This window comes from Melospiza georgiana, chromosome 1 (assembly GCF_028018845.1).
Source record: "Melospiza georgiana isolate bMelGeo1 chromosome 1, bMelGeo1.pri, whole genome shotgun sequence".
Taxonomy (NCBI): domain Eukaryota; kingdom Metazoa; phylum Chordata; class Aves; order Passeriformes; family Passerellidae; genus Melospiza; species Melospiza georgiana.
In genome coordinates this window covers 64,193,146-64,216,713 of record NC_080430.1, presented here as the reverse complement: position 1 = coordinate 64,216,713, position 23,568 = coordinate 64,193,146, and the positions used below count along the sequence as shown (strand labels likewise).

Sequence of the window (23,568 nt, the reverse complement as noted above, 5' to 3'; positions counted from 1 at the left end):
GAAGCAGATAAGCCTCAGCAACATGAATGCACACAACATGGTCAATCAGCCAAGCTTCCAGCTGTATCTATTATACCCAGATAAAAGCATTAGATTCACTTGTGCAAACCTGGCTTGCAAACAATGTCAGACCCCCGTGTGCCATCACCTAAATCCTTGTTCGCAACAACTCTATAGTAAGGCACTTATTCAGTCACCCACTGTCACAGACATCTTTTATGAAAAATCCTTTCCTTAGGATTTTTCCTCCTGAGAAGTTGAGAGGCCTCAGGAACAAAATGTAAATAATGATTATCTGCTGCTGTGGAATGCAGCAGGTGGATCTGTGATTGGCCCATGTTGGTTGTTTCTAATTAATGGCCAATCACAGTCAGCTGGCTTGGACTCTCTCTCTGAGACAGAAGCTTTTGTTATCATTCCCTCTTTTTCTATTCTTAGCTAGCCTTCTGATGAAATCCTTTCTTCTATTCTTTTAATGTAGTTTTAATATAATATATATCATAAAATAATAAATCAAGCCTTCTGAAACATGGAGTCAGATACTCGTCTCTTCCCTCACCCTAAGACCCCTGTGAACACTGTCACAACCCATAACTTGTAAGGCAGTGGGCCTCAGACTATCAGAAATTCACACTGCAACATCAGTAGGCACAAGCAATAATGCTACTGATGACAAGTGGCATTTTTAGCCTTTGCACTGTAGTAGACACAGGCGTTTTACTGGGAAATAATAGTGCTCTTTGTCACAGCACAGCACAAGACTGAAGACAATGTTATTTTGCTTGCAACTGTGCTTCTCTCTGCACTGGGGAAAAGCTACTGAATTCTATCTCTCACAACTCATGGAGTATATTACCACTGTATATATCAGTGCTAGCGTATTTTTTGCTAAATTAACATTAATGACTGAGTGTATGTATTATCAGCTCTTGACTTCTGAGAATCTGTAACAGCTTCAGAGAACTTAATGGAGATGCACTGTAGCATCTAAACAGGAGATATTGGCACTAGCTAAAATCCAAATTAGGCCCCAAGGAAGTAGAATACCCAAAGGGGAAAACAGTTGTCTCTGATATTGCAAAGACAGTTTGATCCTAGAAACTGATCAAAACTTCAAGTTTCTAATTCTTCCTCCATAAGGCATTTTTCTTCTTCACTTGGAACAATTTACTGCACTGCATTCATTCACTCCATAAATCAACCATAGAATTCACTGGTATATAAAGGCTGTCTTCAGGACAGAGATTCCTTTTCTTACCATCATGTAGCTGGCATGCAAGTGTTGTGATCTTCTGTGTAATTATCATCAGCGGACTATAACAAAGACAGAAACAACAGTTACATGTCTTGTAATACAAATTATTCCCAATTTTCTCACTGAATGTCTTTATGCCTTTAAAAGGCAAAACTGTATTAGCAACAAGTGGAAAACATCCAATTAAAGCTGAAGGAGGCACTCAGGCATAAGACAATTGCCTGGGTTCAAAACAACCCCACAGTAACTTGCACTGGAATTTTTAATTGCTAAGTGCACACAAAGCCTTATTTTATATCTCCCTATCGTGCAGCAATGCAAATTGTAGTTCAGAAGAAATCACACCACCAGGAAGCACCAGCTTCTGCAGCCCACTGAGCTTCTTTTCAGGCAAAGACCAAACTGAAGCCCCATACAATGCAAGTAGAATAGAGCAGTGCTGCTGTAACCCAACTCTGGCTCTTCTTACTGTTTGTTACTCTCCTATTGTCTGTCTCCTCAGTGCCCTAAAAAAATGTTGACTCTGCAGATACAGATGCTTATTTCCCCACATGAATAGCTCTATCAATTAGGACTGTGTGCAAATACCAGAATAGCTGTCAGCGCAGCAGTTTCCCACTTGGTTATTGACCATGCATCTGTGTTGTGAACAGCCTGTAGAAGCTACACCATCCAACTGGGAGTGTATGGGCATGTGGGATCTGGAGCCCCTGGAAAAAGGAGCTGCTTGTACCTGAGCCAGGCTTGCAGCCACCCAGCAGCTCTGGTGCCAGCTAAACATGCCACATAGAAATAGCCACTACTCCAAGTAGGGCCACTCATACTTCCCATAGCCAGCTTTACAGAGCTTCTTGCACTGAAGGCAGATGTGAGCTGCTGCAGCTAAGGAACGGGGAAAAAGACTAAACTCAGCTTGGTGGCATCAGGAGTTGGTTCCCACAAGGATAAAGGACACGGACAAGTGTATTTAGAGGAAGGTAAGAGGAAAGATGGGAGGAAAACCATGGAGACAACTGACCAGTTCCTCCATCAATGGTGGCACCCTAAACACGAAACCTGGCACTGAACATCTGCAATCTGGAAGGACCCATGGCAGGCAAAGCAAGGGATGAGCACCCCCTCACACTGCTGCTCCCCATCTCCCTGCCACGGGAGACAGCAGCACAGGGTGCCCAGATCTCTCACAACCACAATAGCCACAAGATGGGAATGGGAGATGAGGACACACCACTATTTTAAAAGCCCTGGTTGTGATGAATGTATGTAAAACCAGTCCCACAAAAGACATCTGTCTTCACTGAGGATTAATACAATGGGTTGTTTCTCCATTTGAGAATAAATTAACAACTTTAACCAGATGGAGGTTTCTGTTTGAACACAAATGATGTCTTCAACCTGGAAATGAAAACTTGAGTTTGTACACATTTATTTAACTATTTACACAGTTTGACCAGTATATGAAACTTTTTAAAGAGACATAGATGATTGTGCCAAACATTACAGCAGTTCATTTTAACTACTGTAATATATTTTCTGGAACACAATTAAAGAAAAAAGTTGAGGGTTTTTTGGTTGTTTTTTTTTTTTTTTTTTTTTAATTCAAGAACTATGTTTGTCTCACAGATTTCTCAAGGTAAAACAAAAAAGTGGAACTTACATTCTGTGAAGTCTCTGTCTAAAATAACAGTCAAATATTATGTTCTACAGACATTTTCAAGAGATTCTGGACCATCCTTAACTTAAATCAACCTACTGGTTACAATCAAATGTAAACCCAATGGCTAAGATAAACTGTTTACAACCTGATTATCCCACTAATATAAATCAAACAGATTCTCAAGATAATTCATAGATTGAGCATGGTAAACACACAAATATTGGCAAAAGACATTCTTTCATTTTAAGTGGTCTTTTTTTTTAACACTTAATATGGTTGATCTTTTCCAAGAGTCCACAAGTAATTCTGTGTGGGTAAATTGCATTTTCTACCCAAAACCAGAACATGCGATATCAGCCAATTACTTAATCAGAAACTGCTTTTATCATTTCAGAAGTACCTACTTGAACTGCTAATGAAAAAAAGTTTGCACAAAAAATTCAGAATAGGCTTAAATATACACAGAACTTGAATACAATTGTAATGGAGGAGTTTGTAAGCAGCTTTTCTTGGGTCACCTAGACTACTGATAGTAGCTAAGGAATGGACAAATTCAGCAATGATTTTCACCTTCCAGCAATATTGTCAAACAGTCATTCTAAACTTTATTCCAATTAAGCTTTCAAGAAAAGTGATTTATAAGCTGTTTTTACCATTATCTTCAACATCCTGTTTCTCAAAGTAGATTTTCCCAGACAAAATTTCGCTTTGCTTTCAAAGATACATAAATCCTAATCCTTTAAGCATATGAAAAGGCAGATTTTTTAAATCCTTAAGAGACACAGAGGCTGTCACTGAATGAAGCAGTTTTACTGCAATAAACACAATTTTTTTTTTTAAGTGTTTGACCATTTTAGCTTTATGGGGGAACATTACCACTCGTTTCAAATTGCTTCAATTTGTTGCATATGTTTCTTATGGCAAGGACTTCACGCCAACATTGAAGTGGGTAACTTTAAACCTCGGGCTCTGAGCCAAAACCGTATGACTTCAAGTGTCTAAATTTAGACACTTGTCTTAGACAAGGCCCCCATGGTAAACCAGAGAGGGCCAAAATGCAAACAATCCGAGGGCAGCAGGAGTAAAGCCTGCACTGATGTCATACCGCATATAAACACAGAGGAGAGAGGCTCTCCTCATCTATATTAGGAAGTCATTGCCTCATTGATGGCACATTGTAAGCCAACAGAACAAGTCAGCCTTTCCTGTACTTTCATCAGAAAAGATGGACAGTCTTTCTCCCTCAAATCTCCCAGCTACAGAGGAGACAAGGGATAACAAAAGTGACATGTCTGCCAGGGTGAGTGGGAAGGAGGCATCATTAGATACCTCCTGTTCTCCCTCCTGACATCATCATATTACATGACATACGCATTTTCCAGAGTGGCTGGAAAGTGGCCCAGCAGAAAAGGACCTGGGGGGTGCTGCTCAGCAGTCAGCTGAACAAGAACCAGCAGTGCCCAGGTGGCCAAGAAGGCCCATGGCATCCTGGCCTGTGCCAGCAATAGCATGGCCAGCAGGACCAGGGCAGGGATTGTCCCCATGTACTCAGCACTGGTGAGGCTGCACCTCCAATCCTGTGCTCAGTGCAATTCAGAGGACACTGAGGGGCTGCAGCATGTCCAGAGAAGGGCAATGGAGCTGTGGAAGGGTCTGAAGCACAAGTCCGATGATGTGTGACTGGGGGAGCTGGGATTGTTAAGTCTGGTGAAAAGAGCCTTGAGGGGACCTTATCACTCTCTACAACTGCCTGAGGGTGTAGCCAGGTGGAAGTCAGTCTCTTCTCTTGAGCTGCACCAGGTTAGGTGAGGTTTAGGTTAGACATCCAAGGAAATTTTTTACAGAAAGAGTGATTAGACATTGGAATGGACTTCCCAAGGAGGTGTTGGAGTCACTGTTGCTGGAGGTGTTTAAAGAAGGACTGGATGTGGCACTAGGTCTAGTTGATATGGTAGTGGTCATAAGTTGGATTTGACAATCTCAGAGGTCTTTTTCAATCTAAATGATTCTGTGATCTCTTTTTTACCCTATTCAGGAAGGTGGAAAACTGCTGTAGAGTGGCAATGAGATGACACACACTAAATCTTTCACGAGATAGTGTCAGGTACCAGCCAGCACTTCACACAAAGGGTAAGCAATGTTCCAGGCGAACAAGGAACATCTTTCTCCCTCCTCTCCTCCTGCCCACCATTCCCCTCTTACTTGATCTCAGGGGGCCCATGTCTATGCTGCAGCAAAAGGCAGAGCACAACAAAATAATGACATTATTGGAACTCTCTCTTAAGGGCAGGGAGTGGGGAGGGAAGAATCATAAATTCCTAAACATGTGAGTTTTGATTATTAAAACTTTGAAATACCAGAGTATCGAATTGCCATTTCTATTCAGCCTCTCAGGCAAGCTGTAACTTAAAACAGCAATAAAACATTGAGTTTATATACATGTTTATATTAACAGAAGTTAATACATTAAATACAGCACCATATCACATATAGTCAACTGTTTCCAACATGGTACTATTTTAACCCTTAGACTCTACTGGAAAAAGTCAGTAGTGCTAAAAATAAGAAGGGAAGTTAACAAAACTATAAAACTCCCAATGTCTTTTCTTACTCCCAAATTTTATGATGCACAGGTTTTTGGAGAGGAGCAATTAGGTTGAATTCAAAAAGAAAATCTGCCTACTACACTTGCACTTGCAGATGAAGCACAAAGACTTATCCCTAGGAAGGAAGCATTTGAAATAAAACACATTTAGAAGCCTAAGCAACTTGCAATCCATCACATTTGAACACCTACTGATTGCTTTGCAGCCACACGCTGAGCGGTGATTCCACACCCTCTCCACCTGTCCTATTAAGCACTACAGTTACAAACTACCACAGAAACACTGAATCTGATTTATGTGTGGTGTGATTTCCCCTCCCTTCCCATGTTTTATGTATTGGCTATGAGTTTAATCTTAGGTTGTAGCTGTGCAGTACCTCCTACACACAAACCATAGTGGTCAACTTTTAATTAAAAAAAAAGAAATCAAGAAATTGACGCAGGGACAATTTTATTTTTCAAGGCATCTAACATAAGGTGAAGACAGCTTTGGGATTCTGTTTACCTCACATTAGATGCCTTGAAAAATAACACAAGACTAAGATGGAACTGTTTACAGAGAATGCTCAACAGAGGGGTTTACTCCCCTAAATAAACCTTCCAAATGAAACCATATCAGTGAATATAATTTTTAAATCCAGCTTGCCCCAAGACAATAAATTTGCCAGAAGCACAGGCCAGTGGAAGTAGAGATGTTTTGTTTGTAGGCCACTGTGGGGGTCCTCACTGCATCACAGGCTGGCTTCTGCACGGAGCAAGTTTCAATGCTTACAAGAGAAAAGACGTTTTCCAAGCACAGTCTGCTTGACCTTAGGTAATCCCGTGGAGAAGTCTGGCACACGCTTGCTAGAAATAGTTTCCACTGACCTGATTTCCCTAAGAGAGGAGGTGGAGTCAAAAGGCTCATAGCAGACAAGAGTCCAGAACAGCAAACATGTATTTCAGGGTTACCTCTGCAGCTCTGAAGCCATGACAAGAAGTTCACACAGTCACACCCTGCTGTGACAGTAACCATTGCTGACAAGGGGATGGCCAAGCTGGCAGTGAGCTCCTACTTTTGCTTTCAACAGTAAAAGGAAGAGGTACTGAAGTACATCAGAGGAAAAACACTTCACTAAACACACTTGCCACCTCCAAAGCAACTTACAATTTCCTTCATGTGATGCACTGCCTCTGTGTGTGTCTGCGTGTGAGAGCTCCCAAGCAGTATTTCTTAAGGCTTCATGGTAGAAGTATTTCACTAAAAAGAGTGTTTACTTCTGGAGAAGTGTCCAGGGATATACTAGATGTGTGGAGCTCTCTAGTAGTGATTGCCTGCTTGAATTCTGCCTAGTTCCCACAGAGCAGCTCTTGCAGGGCTGCTGTGACTCCAGTGGTAAGTGATCTCAGGGCTGTTTCAGTGCACAAGCACCCAGCCAGGCAGCCAAGCAGCAAAGCAGGCATGGAAAACAGACTCACCCTGCACTGCTGCACTGCCTCTGGGGACCAGCTGCACACCAAGGTTCCCCAGCGCTGCAGGAACAGACACTGAGCAATGTACTGCATGTCATACATTTAGAAGACAAGAAAATAAAAATAACCAGCTGAAATTGCAGGACCAGACAATATTTCTGCTCTGTGTTTTCACATGGTAACATCTATCTTTGCTTTCATCAGCAAATGTATTTCCTTTGTGAAAAACGGCTGCTGTACTTTTATTCCTTCCTTTTGTGGTTGAAACAAGAAGCCACTGAGAGAGGAAAAGCCAGCAACAAAGCACTAACCACCCAGCAAAAATTCACTGCCCAAAGTGACACTTGTTACTGAAGCATCTGCTTATATATATGACTTTTTAAGGGCTCTCTTAACAATCATCCCTTTCTAGGGGTTTTGCTGAGAATGCTGCTGCTGCTCTGCCTTTGGGAGAGGGTGAACACAAAGGTGGTGTCTGGGGAGTGATGTCCACCAAAGCACTTATGTAAGAGCTACAGATTTGACACATGGGGAGGAAAACTGCTCAAGTCTCCCAGGCACTTCAGCTAGGGTCTCTCTAAGACCAACAGAAGATTGAAAACAGTGCCACTGTGTGTTGTGGGGATCTTCACAAACTGAGTTTCTCTTCCATAAGGAATGGCAGCAAGAATCATAGAATCGTTAAGTCTAGAAAAGACCTCTAGGATCATTGAGTCCAACTGTTAACCCAGCACTGCCATCTTCACCACTAAACTATGTCCCCAGGTGCCATAACTGCATCTTTTTTGAACACTTCAGGGATGATGACTCCACCACTTCCCTGAGCAGCTTGTTCCAATGCTTGGAAACGCTTTCCATGAAGAAACTCTTCCTAAAATCCAGTCCAAACCTCTCCTGGCATAACCTGAGGCCATCTCCTCTTGTCCTGTCTCTTGTTATATGGAAGAAGCAACTTACCCTTGCCGTGCTACAACCTCCTTTCAAGCAGTTGTAAAGACTGATAAGGCCCCTCCTGTTCTCCAGTCTAAACAACCCCAGATCTCTCAGCCACTACTCATATGTGAAAGAAACTCCCATATGCACAATCATTCTCTGACATTTCACTGAATAACCTGCAATATTAGGGAATTTTGCTCAGACACTTGAAGAATTCAAAGAGGAAACTAAAAAGCTCTATGACCCTAATCAAGCAAAGGATTGAAACAGACACAAGTTCCATACCTTCTGAATTTTATCTGGATGATCGTGTGCATATGGTATTTGGTCATGAAGGTTGCTACACTGAAACTCTATTACTACTTTCAAAAAATCAGAATCAAGATTCATTATTTTAAATTAGTTTTCCTTAAAGCTATCATATTGTTATACTCAAGCTGAGCCTGTGATACAAAGGGCAAAAACACAAACTGTATGATATTATTATGGTTTTTATAAAGTTATATAGGCAGGCAACTTACCAGCATAATCCTCTTAGCATAAAGAAGAAGAAATAAGAGAGAGAAAGAGTTAGGATTTAGTTTTTCCAGGTACAATGTACAAATGTCATGGCAAACCAAGTAAAATAAAGTAAAATAAAACACGCATGTTTCTCTCAAAGATTGATTTGAATTAAGGAGGAAGCGCAGGATTCAGTTATTGTATAATTAGCATTCAAAACAAATAGGATTTTTGAGGAAGTGCTAAAGAGAAAATTCCTAAATTACATCATCACTTATTTGAGAAATAATATAACTGAAAGAAATTTGATAACATATATACATATTTTTAAAAGTAATTAAAATGGAAGTGCAGCAAGCTGGAAATTGTTTTCCTTAAAACCTGGCAGTAGTTTAAAAAAAAACAAACAGTTTTTCCTTAAGTAAACTCTTAAAAAAAAAGAGTTTTTCCTTAAGTACTATGCAATGCATGAAAAACTCCTAAATCAATAAATAGCTGCAAGCAGCTTGAATACAGTTTTGACAGTGGGACTCAGTGACCTTCCCTTTGCAGGAGTTAAGAATTCACTAGTCACCAGCAGGTAAGAAGTCCCTTATTTCTTATTCTGTAACCTGGAAGTGATATGCCATAGCTTGATCTTTCATTTTCCAGTTTGCTTAAGATATGACTCAGAAGTTACTTTGTTCTCTCCATCTCTACCTGCATTTTATAAGCTCTGTTCTCAGAATTGAAGGGCTCCAAACAAATAGCACAAGCAATAGTAAAAACACCCCAAAAATGTATTTGCAAGCACACTTCAAAAGGGTTATGCATGCAAGTTATTAAGTGCACAAGGCAGGCCAAGGGAGCAAATGAGGAATGCTGGCTTTCAGCACTGCCACTGGGAAACACTCCATGACCATCTGGCTTGTCACTTCAGGGACACTTCTATTGCTGATGGCAATAGAACTGGTTATGTGCCTATTTGATGTGGATTAAAACTTCCTCCTTGCAACCAGATATCACCAGACTCATGGGGTACTGAAACCTCAAAATGCAAGCCAGCAGCTGATGGGCTTTTGTTGCACCTTAAAGATTCCCCCAAGTCCAGTGTCTTGCCTTCTCAATATATATCCCCAACCACACTCACCCAAAACTGTGGGAGGCCAGAGGGAGATGGGCACAGCTCCATGGCTCTGTCTCACTGATTTCTGAAATGCTGAGGGAGAACTTCAGTGCCATCCTCCCATCCACACCCTGTCCTAATGATTCCCTATTGCCACATGCAACAGATGAGGAACCATCAAATATGGGAGAACGAGCAAGAAGAGGCTCAGTTGCTGCTCATACATGGTAAAACTGTGTCCAGGGAGTATATTTTGCCTCTCTGGATCATCACATCTCTTCAGGTATGTGCAAAAACTTCAATGGGCACATATTGACAGCTGAAGAAGACAGGTTTTAAGATAGATTTATGAGGGTGATCTGGGTTTCAACACTTTGGATTGCAAGTTTTTATTGATACCACTACAGTATTTTTATTTATTCTTAGCTTTTAAAATATACCATGAAGGTGCAATTCATATCCATAGTACATTTTCCACTTGTTTACTACTTGGTAGGTTTTACTTCTGACTGAAGTTTAGGAATTGGTGTGTATCTTGAACACCAAGTTAAAATCAAATAACAGAGGAAGTTCAAGCATTATTTTTCCAGTACCATTATTATCCCCAAGCTCATCGTTAAATAAGAGTAGTTACTTTTCTATTAAGGGAGCAGAGAACACTACCTAATCCATAACAAACAACTACCATTCCTCTTCTTTCACCCCCAGTCTCAGCTGGCTCTTTATTAAATGTATTCAGAGAGAGAGAGCTAATATACCTGACAGTGCATTTCTGAGCACAGCATTCAGAAAAGCATGATCTCTCACATTTATCTCTCTGTCTCTTGCACACACTGAACTATAGCATTCCAATGCCATTTATAGCCTTCTTGGTGTGTCATGCTCTTTGAGGATATGCTTTTGTGTATTTAAAGAACTGCAGAAAAAATTACAGAACTAAATTTCTTTAAACATATAAGTTCCCATTACTGAAGTCTCCTTAGTAAAAAAACCTCAGGAGTTTGAGAGAAACTTCCCCTCTGCCACCTGAAGTTTAATTAAATGCTGAAACCCATCACCTCAAAGAGAGAGACACATGCACAAGGACAGCAAAAACCTTCATTCTCCTACTCTGTGCCTGCAAGATGAAAGAGACTTGGAAGAGTCATGTAAAAGTTTCTGTGCAAGTTTACAGAAATTTTTCCTGGTATGTTACTAATTACTGTGCCTTCAGACATTCAATTAAACAAGTGGAATACAGATTAGCACGCTGGTTTCAAATCACACAAAAGCACACCTTCCTCCCACAAACAAAGCACACAGGGTTGGTTAGCTGTCTTTATCTTTGCAAAGCATCCTCCACTGCTTCTCTGAGTGAAATCAGAGACCACAGTGTGTATGAAAACCGTTTCACACATATCACAGCATGCAAAAAGTTGTGCTGTTTAAGCAGCAGCCACAAGCTGGCTCCATGAGAGAACCAGTGCAGACAACCTGAGCTGATCTCTTGTCTCTGTGCCTGGGTTACTCCCCAGCTCCTCCAGCATCTCACCCCTGCCCAAATCCTGCCCTCACACCCTGGAGAGCCTGTGCTGGGAAACACCTCCCCAGCTGGGGCTTCAAGGTAAATCAGAATGGGGGAGAGGAGACACAGAGCTGACAGCTGTGCCTAGGAAGCTGGAAGGAGAGCAGCCCACCCGCCCCCTCAGGGCAGACCACCATCATCCACACAAGTCACTCCTACAGCTCCAGGGAGAGACTGCCCAACCTGCCCTCCCAGGATGCTCTGCAGGGAAACCTAGCTAGCTAACTAAGCTCTACCTTCCCAGCTGTACACCTTCCAGCAAGAGAACAGCAGAAACAATGAATCAGTGCAAAAATCATACAGTGCTTATTCCTTTTTTAAAAAACAAAACCAAAACTCAAAGCAACAAACAAAAAACCCAACCCAAAACAAAACAAACCCCAGCAAAACCCCAAAGAACACAACAAAAGCCTCAGAAAAAGCTTAAGGGAAACAAAATTGCAGGTGCTCCACAGATAAGATAAAAATTATTCTTACAATTATTGAAATCAACTAATACTGATTGACAAGGGAACCAGTTTGTAGAGTCACTCACCCGGAAAAGTCTGTAGTGAGAATGCCATAATGAAAAATGTATATTCGGCTTATGTGGCACAGTGTGAGATATCCCATGGCTACGACAAAGGAGTACCTAAAAACAGAACACACAGAACACACAGTTACCAACACAGGTACCAACAAGAACTAGAATCACTCAAATTGGGTTGGGCTTGTTTCGATTTTTTCAAATCAGATTGTTAAAAAGTCTGAAGCTATGCTACAAGACCTGGGGGCTGATGGTTTTGTGTACCCAGCTGAAACCTTACAGAGGTATCTCCTCATTCAGGGCGTAGAGAAAAAAATGGAAGAAGAAATAGGATCAATTCAAGTTGCAAAATTGAATTTTCAAAGTTCCCATCTTCACATATTATTTTGAAATTTCTGGTCCAACTTAAGTATTTGAAACCAGATGATACTGTATGTCATTCACTGAAGTTATCCACTGCATTTTGGTCTGTAAACGTTCTTTATTTACAACTCTTCCTCAGACCTAGCAAAGACTGAAATATTTCAAGCTTAAGGCATTCTCTCTCTCATAATTTCATATAAAGGCAGATGATGGCACATAGCTCAATCTTTTCAGCTCTCCATACTGAAGCACACCATCTTCCAGAAAAAACATAGAATCAGATAGTCTGGAAAGGTCCTAGAAGATTATAGCACTTGAATATCTGTATATAGGCCTTGCCCCGGTAGGTCCCGGTTGTTCTAAATGGGCTGCAGCTGTGATGTCCTTCATTGGGCAGCCGCTGTGGCTAATGAAGATAACTGGGATAAAAGGGGGTGGGCTGGCTGGTCAGGGAGAGTCTTGGAGGAGCCCTGATGTAGAAGCAAGAATAACACTGCTGTGAAGAGCTGCTTGTGAGAAAACCACCCAGAAGGTATGGGACTCTAGAAATATGATAGCAGCCACATGATAACAACAAGTGGTGACCCCAACGTGATAGAGACATGCAGCTGAGAGCTGTGGAAGATAGGACAGCCAAGAGCTATGAAGAAGTATGGTCTTTGAGTCAGGAGCTGTGGATAAGACAGCCAAGAGCTGTAGGAGAGCATAGCCTTTGACTTGAGGAGCTGTGATAGCCAAGAGCTGTGAGAATATGGCCTTTGAGCAAGGAGCTGTGTGTGTGGTATGTGGCCTTTGAGTCATGGGGAAATGCATGTATAGTAATGTGTCCCTTGAATCATAAGTAAAGTATATATATTGAGTTGGGGAAATATAAGTGGCCTTTGAGTCACAGTGAAAGATATGTATTGTAGGATATGTAAAATCTGTTCCTGTAAGTAAATGAATAGAGGGAAATGTAGTAGAGGTGGCCTTTGAGTCCTAGTAAAGTATCTGTATTGTACTTGAATATCTGTAAGTAAAAGGAAAAGGGGAAATATAGTACTTGAATATCTGTATATAGGCCTTGCCCTGGTAGGTCCCGGTTGTTCTAAATGGGCTGCAGCTGTGATGTCCTTAATTGGGTGGCAGCTGTGGCTGATGAAGATAACTGGGATAAAAGGGAGTGAGTTGGCCAGTCAGGGAGAGCCTTGGAGGAGCCCTGATGAAGAAGCAGGAACAACACTGCTGTGAAGAGCTGATTGTGAGAAAACCACCCAGGAGGTATGGGACTCTAGAAATATAACAACAATATGATAACAGCAGATGATCACTTCAGAAGCATTCCTTAGGTAGGATGTGATAAATTCATTCTGTGTTTCAAGATGGTAGCACACTTCTGTTGGACAGGGCAGTAGCATGGTTCTACCTTAATAGCTGAACAGTCCGAAGACTGAAAATATTGCAGTGTCTGCATGGGCAGATGCAGCCTTTCATACAAGTAACTGCTGCCTGTATTTACATGAGCCAGGAAGAGGATTCTGGGGAGGAAGGAACTGGATGGATGCTTGGAGACAGACTGACACATGAAGCAAATTACACCATGCAATAGAGAGATGGGACACCAGAATGAAAGGCTGGCACCACAGGGACAGGCCAGGACCAGGTCTGCTGGTGTCCTCCATAGCTGAGGTTATTGTTCTGTGGTATCCATGCAGGGCAGAAGAGGCAAAGACCAACAGACTGCAGTAGGAGATGGCATGTCCTGCGTGCCTGGTAGGGCTGAGCCTCGGGGGCTGGTCAGCACACATTGCCAAGAAGTATACTCCACAGACTCATGGCACCCACCACAGGGGAGAACTAAAGGTGAAATCAGACAAGAGGAGACAGCAGACAACTGAAAAAGAGCCAGGCCTTTGTCAAATTATGGCTGGTTTTAAAAGAAATGAGCTTTTCCTCCCTGGGGGCTAATAAGCTGCAGCGTGAGTGACAGTGATGGATCACAAGGCAACCTGCAGGTCATGTGGCCCACAGCAAACAGCTGGATGAAAGGCAGACTGAAGGGATATGACAGATTCTTTAGGAGATTCAGAGTAGAATTTATGGTATTTTATCTGGGTCAGGCATCCAGTCCTGCCTCAGCAAGGTCCTTGGGTTCCCCTCTCATCAAGGGAGAATGGCAAGCATCCATCCAAAGGCAAGTCAGACATGTAACAGCGAGAGACAAGATGAAGGATCTAAAATAAGCCCCCATGCTGAGGTGCAAAGCACTTAGACTGAAACAGGGGGCAAGCAGGGAGAGATGCACTGAGCTGCTGCTGCAGCTGGGAGCATTTCAGATGCTGGATTAATTCATCCATTTATAGGCCTTGAAGGCTAGCAGCTTCACCAGAGAGCAAACTAGCAAAAAATAACCATGGAAAAGAGAATGAAAGTTAAATTATGCAGTTGATTTAATTTGTTCTCTTCCACTTATGAACAGGTCCAGACCTTCAAGTGCCCTTGTTCAAGCTTACTCTCAGCTGGTTTGAATATGTTGTTACTTTGCCAAAATTAACAATGTGGGTGCACTTTGAATTACACTGCTATGGCTAGTAGACCACAACAGAAAAGTCCTAACCCAGTCCTCCCTCAGAACTCCTGAGGTTTTTCAGCATGTTGGATGGACATTTCACATTGACTCAAATCAACACTTGACTGTCTTGCAGCAGCGAGTGACATTACATGAACTGGCTTGATCTGTGTTTCAGTATAAAGCTGTTTTGTTTCCAAGGGGTTTCCCATGGAAGCTGTGTCCTTTTCCTTATCACCACTCCACCTTGTCTGGGAAGATGTAAATAACTAGTGGATGATTCCTTTGTACACTTGGTTCTTCTGATCTACAGCCACTAACTCCTGCATTTCCCCCAGTGACAGGCAGGGACAATGACCACGAAACCATAATACAAGTTTGTAACACCTTTTTATTTTGGTCTCTGGATGGCATTTCTTTAACAAACATTGTCCAATTGCCTTTCTTTTTTATGACATTATTAATAATCTCTAGACTTCTGGGCTTTACACTGTGTGAGAGGGTAGAAAAAAATACCTCATTAATGCCCTATCTTGCTGGTGTAAAATGCAAGTAACTGCTGTAGACAGAATTGCTTTTTATAGTTCACATTTCTGAATAATATTAGAAAAATCATAAGTAGGGTTCCCATTTAGATATTAGAGAGGGGTCTCTTCAGGAAAAAAAGGAGGATGAGAGGATTATCAGACCATCAGATTCTCAGACAGCCCTGGCCTTGAAGGCAAGTGTAGAAAGGGTTTCCATTCCCCAGCCCAGATTTATGTGGATTCTGAGCATTCAGGAGCAGCTGCAGAGACAGAAAACACCTGTCACACACCCAAACCATAAGCTTCTGCTTTAAGCAATAACAGTTCTGGTATTTTCTACTTTTTCACAAAGCCCAGTACCAAAAGCAAGACCTCATTTTGCAGATCACTAAGCTAAGCTGCCTCAGTGACCTTACTTGAACAACCTAACTCAAGAATAAGTGGAAAATACTAAAGGCCAAACAGCAATGGGGAAAACACATTAAAAAGGATTATAAATTGCAATCTGGAAGAATACAAGACCAAGGAGAACATGACTTCATTATGTTTAAAAAAATCAAAGGTTTGTCCATAAATTATTATGCTTGCAAAAGTCAAATTTTGAGGCCAGCAATTTCATAGGAAAATGCAATACATCAACCCAAAAACCCACAAATTGAGATTACAGCTGCTTCTGTAACTCCATGAACAAAGCTTCTGCAAGTAACTGGGAAAGACAAGAAGGGAAGGAAAGAAGAAAAGGTGGTTCTAAAAACTCCTCATGATTCTCCCTGAAAGCAGAGAAGTTATCAGAGGGGCAGCTGTAGACTTGCAGCCACATCAGCTCACCTGTGGATGTTGGGAATACTCGCCATGTTCATAATGCCATAGTTCATCATCACCAGGACAAAAAGATGAATGGAATACCTTGAAGACAACAAAATGAGTATTTAGATAATTTCTATTTTACCTGGAAGTGCTGGCAGTTCAGAGCAAGAGAATATTTTTTCCATGCAAATGACATCGATGTGATGTCATATCAGGCTACCAGTGAACCTGGATTACCACAGGGCATCTTTATAGCCTGACTATCCAACACGGACTGATACTTATTAAAAAGATATTATCCTTATGTTTAACTGAAAGAGTAGCCTGGCTCAAAGTGCACATTCAAGTTGGATACATCTTTTCCAGAAGAGGTATCTTCACAGCAGGCTGGTGTGGCCTTAACTTCCAGAACAAACATCACAAATTAAATGAAATACTTCACTTAAAAATACTTTTATGAGTCACTTTACTTTGAGGGTTTGGAATGGTTATGTTGGTTAGGATATTTTTTTAAGGTAGCATTAAGAGCCTTCAGATTAAAAAGATGTAATCCAAAAAAGCTGATGTGAAGTTTAAAATTATTTTTACCCAAGTCTTGTCTAAATGGTGACTGAATACTCACCATCCAAAGCAGAAGACAGCAAAGTATATTCCAAAGAGGGTGGCAAATGCGTGTCGAACAGCAGAGCTGGCATGACTGGGACTCAAGTAAATACGAAACCAAAACGCAGCCAAAAGTGCAAACAGTTGACAGGCCACAAAATTGATCTGTAAAAGACAAGCAAAACAAAAAACTGTTTTGATTCTTGGAGGAGGAGAGGGAGGATTCTCTCTGTTCTCAGAACAATTAAGAGCAGAGGTAAGAAAAGGGGGGGACATCATCAGAGCTAGGAATCTTTCCCTTCTCAGCATTCTCACTTGTGAACTCATGTGGTAACTTTCCTCGGCCAGTGACAGAAGGGATTAAACAGGCACATGTGACAGCCAAGAGCTGTGAGAAACATGGCCTTTGAGCAAGGAGCTGTGGGTGTTGTACATGGCCTTTGAGTCATGGGGAAATGTATGTATTGTACTTGAATATCTGTATAGTACTTGAATATCTGTAAGAAAAAGGAAAATGGGGAAATATAGTAGGAGTCCTAGTAAAATATCTGTATTGTATAAGTGGCCTTGCCCCGATCCTAGTTGTTCTAAATGGGCTGCAGCTGTGATGTCCTTCATTGGGTGGCAGCTGTGGCTAATGAAGATAACTGGGATAAAAGGGGGTGGGCTGGTGGGTCAGGGAGAGCCTTGGAGGAGCCCTGGTGAAGAAGCAGGAACAGCACTGCTGTGAGAAAACCACCCAGAAGGTATGGGACTCTAGAAATATGATAACAACAATATGAATACAACAGGCACACAGCCTGAAACAGATGAGGAAGGTCAGGCTCCGGCTGCCCCAGGGTACAGCTGGGCTCTGGTGGTTCTCGCTCTCCTCGGAGCAAGGCTCCGCTCTGCTGCCAGCCTGGCCCAGGAGCAGGGCACATCACTCCCTTTCTCAATCCTCTTGGCAAGGGGCAAGGGCCAGGAAGCAGTCTGGGACTGAAATATTACCCCAGCACCTGACTGTCCCCCACCCCAACACAAGGGCAAAATCAACAATGCTGATGTGACACTGCTCATCAGCAGTGAGAACAGGGCAGCCACCCTAGCTGAATTCCTCCATTCCACAGCATCTTCCACACAGGCCTTCCAATTCCCCGTTTTTTTGTGGTTTGAGTGCAAACAACTTTGCTCTGCCATCCAGCAAATACCTAAAGGAATATGCTTCTCAAATGTTCTTTGATTACTGCATGTGAAAATCAGTCTGGCCTCGCTGCAAGGAGGTATGGATGGCAGCGGGAGCACAAGACATGCAGAGGGCAAACAGGACAGGAGTAGAGGCTGCTCTTGTCAGACACAAGGACAAGCAAAAGCCTCAGTGTCCTCCCGAGCAAAACTGACATCACGCTGCCTTCTTCAAGTCACCTTCTCTTTGATGCCCTCAGCAAAAATCCCAGAAGTCAGAGGAAAAACAGATCAAAGTCACAGTCAAAACAGAGCCAGGAGCTGTCTCTAACAGAGCAAATACACCACTGGGATACAACATCCTTAAGTCCAGCCTGGACCCTGGACGGCTGGAGGTAAATTCATTTATTCAGTCACAGTGTCACAGTTCTTTTTTTTTCTTCTTCTTTTTAATCTTTTGGGTTTTTTTTTAATTCACCCTGAGCTCTTCAGCAGCAAGTCATCCCAGACCAAGCAAAACTAAGCAGGCTGCAACATTTAAGCAATCACTTGGATTAGAGGATTATCTGAAGCTATCAGTCCAGGACAGGATAATACATCTCACTCGGAAATGCTCTGACATGCTGGCTGTCCAGGGCTGGTTGGATTCTGCCAGGCTTCTTGTCAAAAACATTTACAATGTGTTTAACAAGATACTATAGCCCCAAAGTGCTTTTATTCTGGTGGACCACGTCCAATGTGGTGTTGGCTGTTCATGAAAATGCTTCCATTAAAGGTTTGTTGGCTCCATTGGTGCAGTTGCTCTATTTCAGTGATGCAGGCAGGCATGCAATAGAATAATGCAATAATTTAAATATTTAGGTATGTTGAATTCTAGTTGTTTGGAGCAGAGACAATATCAATTTATTTCTTGCTCATGCAAGCAAGCAGCATTTATAATAAACAGTATCACAGAATTATAACCAAATCAAGTACTTTTCATTTTTAGTGCAAGGTCTGGAGAACAAAAAGAACAAAAGAACAAATTGCACAGGTCTCACAAAATCCAGATGCTGTAGTAGAAATCCTGAACTTGTCTGTTGCCATAGAGTTACATTCAAAATGCTAACCTTGCTCCCACCCTTCCACAGACAGGGGTGCAGCAGAAAATGCTGAAGCCCCTACAGGGCTGCTCTGATTGCATCCTTTCCAAGCAAGTGGAAGAGCCTTCAGATTAAAAAGATGTAATCCAAAAGAGCTGATGTGAAGTTTAAAATTATTTTTACCCAAGTCTTGTCTAAATGGTGACTAAATACTCACCACCCAAAGCAGATGACAGCAAAGTATATTCCAAAGAGGGTAGAAAGTGTCATGATTCTCCCTCAGAGGGAGAAGACTGATGGGTGCCAACTCATCAGTGACAATTCAGTGAACCTTAATCCCCCCATCCTGCTCCAGCTTGGGGTCACACTGGCACATCCAGTGCAGCGCAACTCTGTGGCATGCAGAGCTTCTCTGATCTGGAGTAAAGAAGGAAAGTGCAAAGACTCACAGAAACTGATGTGGTTGGTTGTTTGAAAGACAATACCCCCTCTGTGCAGCACCACTCACAGAAACTTTACACCAGGAAAAGCCATCACGATAAGCAGGCATTTTCTTTTTACTTTCACTCAGCCCTTGTAAGCCCAGTTTGAGATGTTAAGGATGCTGGGATCTCAGAGGCTCACACACACAGCATAAGGAAAGTGCAAGAACCCAGAGCAGACACACTTGTAGCATTATTTAAACAGCTAAGGCAGGGAATGCCAGTGGCAGCAGCAGCAGATAATGTGGCAGAGACTTAATCACAAGCAGCTCAGCAGCCTCACATACACGTGCTCCTGCTTGCCTTGGCCTTTGAGTATGTGTTACCTTCGCTACCAACCATGCCACTGTCACACCTGCATTTTGTTGTGCAAATGAACCAAGACAATTAACCAAGACTCTGTGCTCTTTCTGCAAGGGTCAGTGCAAAGCCTTGTACCAGGCCAAAACATCACCCTCATGTTTCAATCAGTTTTTGGTTTCTAAGGGTTGTTCCTGCACAGCAGCCAAACATCACAGGCCCAATGCACTCAGCAAGCAATAATCTGGCAATGGACCAGACTTGCTCTGTTCTACACTGTGGAGATTCTCAGTTCAGTTGAAGAGAATTCTCCCCAGCTTCAGGCCTGGGAAACTTACAGAGGAAGAATGAAAACAATTATTATCTCTCTTTCTGTTCAGGTTACTTATAGACGTGTACCTTCAGAGTGTGCTATTCATAGTTCACCAGTACTACACAAGGGAATAGAGGGATGCAACAGCTTTTCATATAACCTCCTCTACTTAGTTATTTCTAGGTACCATTTTAAACACATGCAGTGTTCACATGCATGCACACAAAGGCTGACAGTTCATCTGACAGTGACTTTACTGCATTCCATTTGACATTAGTTTTATCCTTCATTCTACATACTTAAGGCATCCAAGTAAACAGATCCCTAAGAATTTAACAAATGTTGTGCTGCATCACAAGTGAACTGTCACACTTTCCTTCCTTTCCCTTTCCAAAGAGAAAAGGATTCATACTATTCCCTTTTGGTTATTTCCACTGTTGCTAAAAACACTTTATAAACAGAAAATTCAGGGCTTCTGAACACTGATGAATGGTGTCCAGGCAAAAACAACATGGAAATAAAAATTATATGCCAATTAACCTTTTACAGCATTGCAAGTCATTTGACACATGTTTTTAGCTAGCCACATCTCTTTGGGTTGCCACCAAAATTTTGCACATCTGCTTTCAAGATTGCTAGCAGAAAGGAAACACCTTTGCTTTTTACAGTCACTTTCTTCCATGCTCTAGAGAATAAGAAGTAATAAAATTAGGAATCAGAGCACATGATATGGTGCCAAAAGAAGACAGTATCTTCCTTTCATTTTCCATGATTAAACACTGGAAGACAGAAAGGCAGTCTCATCACAGTATTCTGCAATGACATCTGGAAGACTTGTGTCTGAGTCACAGCCAGCTGGAGACAGCCTTGCAATACAGAAACAAGATATCCGCACTTCTGGAGAGAGAGAAAATCTGGAACAGCTCCAGCGCAACCGAGTCGATCGTTATTGTTGTCTGCTTAATTAATCCTTTAATTCTTTATTAGTCTCAACTTTAAAAGGCTTGATGGATCCAGAGCAGGTATGAACAACAAAGGAAAAAAATAAACTGTAGTTCCTCCTCATATTCTTTCAAATTCTGTAGTAGCAATAACTCAGCAGTGATGTTTAGATAGCAAATCTGAGTTTTACACAAAGTTAGCAATCAGGTCAAACCAACCCACCAAGCACCCATGATGTTGATGCAAGAATAGCCAAACACAGTGGTTTCAAGATCCCCCTATTGGACTGTGCTGTAATCCAATCCCTCAAAGCACATAAAAGGTCAGTCCCATCTGTCCTGAGCCTTTGTATCTTCTCCCATTTTTAATAGGATGAAACCTGGCAAACACTGGACTGGTGCTGTGTGAAGGGGAAGCACTAACTCCTAGGGATTTGGAGCCACCTTTTCAGTCATCTCCATCAACAGGCAGGGCCTTTCACATAGCAAGTCATCTCCTCAACTTCCTAACCACTCCCAGAGGAAATCCATACAATTTTTTGCTCAGTATTTTATTTGATCCAATTAACCATATGCAAGTGGGCACTTCTAAGGGCAAATGCCAGCTGGCGAATCACAAAATAAAGGTTCCAAATACCTGGAGTTAAATAGGTGCATCTAAAAATTTCACTCTTTGCAGGACATGAGCCTGATGTTGATAACACTGAATAGGAGCAATTATCACTTTTTGTGTTGGGGGCAAACTGGCTCCATGGTGAAGGCTGGAAAGGAGGAAAAAAAAACCTCAAACAAAAGTAGTAACTTGTCAAATCCCTATAACAGGAAAGCCATGGAGCCATAGAGGATTTCCAAAGAGAGAGGTAAAGTGTTGCTTAGTACACTGAAAAATTACTGAGAAAAAATCCCACAAAAATCTGAAAAGGAGAAAAGAGAAAGTGCCTTTCCTAGCTAGAAATTCTTGAGATAGGAAACAGAAAATATGAGAGGAGACAAAATCTGACTATACACCTTTATACCAAATCATTACCAAGAGTTTTGGTCACTGCTTCTTGTAGTTGAAGGTAGGCTACTGATAACCCATTTCAGGAAGTTTCAGTTCTGCTCACCCCATAAGCCTTGCATCTGCAAATCTCCCTGTTTGAAAAAGTGGCAATACACAGTTGAGAGTTACTAGATCACACTCTAGGAAGAGATAGTTAAGTACAAACACATAGCCTCTTATTTTAGGGCTTTTAACCTTTTCCTTACAGTTAAGTATCAGAAGGAAATATCCTGCATTCAGTTATGACCACAAAAATACTTTATTTTCCCTCTATTACATTTTTCCTCCCTTAGGCTTGCAGAAAATTTGATCTCACTTTCCAGAAATCTAGGAGGATATAACAAATTGACCACACATTTCTCTCCAAACTCCAAATGCCAATTAAGTCCATTACCCAAATCAGACCATCCTCTGTAAGCAAAACTCCTGTTAATGCTGTTACTCTGGCAATCACTACAAGCAGTCACACTGCTAACTTGCCCCTTGTTGATGACAAGGTGCTGATGTGTCCTCAAGGGCACAGTCTGTGGATAAAATATAGGCATGTTGCACATTTACACATTCCCAGAGAGAGGTACAAGTGTGTTTGAGCACAGCTAGACTGTCAGAATATTCCCAGCCAGCATCCAGGTCCATGTCCACTTCTACATGTAGCAGATGATGCAGTCGGGTTAGAGATATGGCAGAAGATGCCTCTAATTTATTCCAGACCTTGGATTTACCAGCCAAATGAGAGAATAAAGGTTTAAATCTGCATTTCATTTGCTGAACAGAAGTGTGAGAGCAGAGGCCTCTCATGGTGGTTCAGTATAAAGATGAAGTTACATCTCATGGTGAAGATCCTCTGTTGCCATGTACTAATGAGCTTCTAAGCACTACTTTAGAAGATTGCTACAAGGTTTTTATCATAAATTAGACTTTCTCCTCTATTCACAGACTTAGCACAGACAACCAGACATCTCTTTTCAGTATTTGGAAAAGCATAAAGAACCTTGCTAACAGAAACTACTGCCAGCAGTAGCAGCTCAAGTCAAACCACTGTCTGTGGAGTACAACAGTGCTTGGGTAGTATTTTGGAAAGGGAATGCCATTACAAAGCATTCCACTCTGCCACAGATCAGGCCCATCTTCCAGGGTGATGCCTTTCTTCCAAAGAATAAAGCAAGAGCTACAGAAACGCAGTAATTTGTTTTCCATGTTTAAAAGATTATTTTGCACATATAACCAAAGACACCTGGCAAACAACATATTTAAGTTCACTTTGCAGGAGACATTTCTACTTTGATGTTGAAAAACAGACCTGATGTTATTAGAGCATTTCATAACATCAAAAGTGTGATATTTAGAAGGGGCGTGTTAAGAATGAGAGATGGAATAGTCTTTAATCAGATCTCAAAGATATCTGATACTTGCTGAAATTTCTCAAAATATTTTGATCTTCCAGACTATTTTTATGAACTATAAGGACAAATATCCTCTGCAGAGATCATTCAGCTCTACACAGGGAGGGGACAAGCACCTCCAAAAAGGAGGGCAATACCATAGAGACCATGTCAAGTTTCCCACTGCTAGAGTTCTGACCCAGGCTTCCATGGAGGAAAAGGATTTGTGTAACACAGTCCATGCAGTTCCCCTTACTGCCCACAGTGGTATTGCTTTGCACAGAGCTCAGTGCACTGGGAGCCAGCACAAAGAGGCTTTTATTTGTAAAGGAAGCAGAACTGACTGTCACTTGCAGGACGCTGTACCTTCTGTTCATAGCCAGGCCCTGCAGACTGCAAACAGCATGGATCAG

At 41.8% G+C, this 23,568-nt stretch overlaps 1 protein-coding gene across 2 annotated transcripts in view; it reads right to left on the bottom strand.

Moving 5' to 3' along the window:
- MBOAT1 (membrane bound O-acyltransferase domain containing 1) overlaps window positions 1-23,568 on the bottom strand; it is a 58,444-nt gene that overhangs the window by 17,995 nt on the left and 16,881 nt on the right. Inside the window, exons 2-6 of one of the 2 annotated variants that reach the window (XM_058025079.1) lie at window positions 16,469-16,614; window positions 15,868-15,945; window positions 11,611-11,706; window positions 8,427-8,438; window positions 1,259-1,314 (exon numbers count right to left, since the gene is read on the bottom strand). In XM_058025079.1, the coding sequence (XP_057881062.1) occupies window positions 1,259-1,314; window positions 8,427-8,438; window positions 11,611-11,706; window positions 15,868-15,945; window positions 16,469-16,614 (388 nt within the window). The remainder of the gene's footprint in view (window positions 1-1,258; window positions 1,315-8,426; window positions 8,439-11,610; window positions 11,707-15,867; window positions 15,946-16,468; window positions 16,615-23,568) is intronic. The other variant, XM_058025086.1, reaches the window with a different exon arrangement.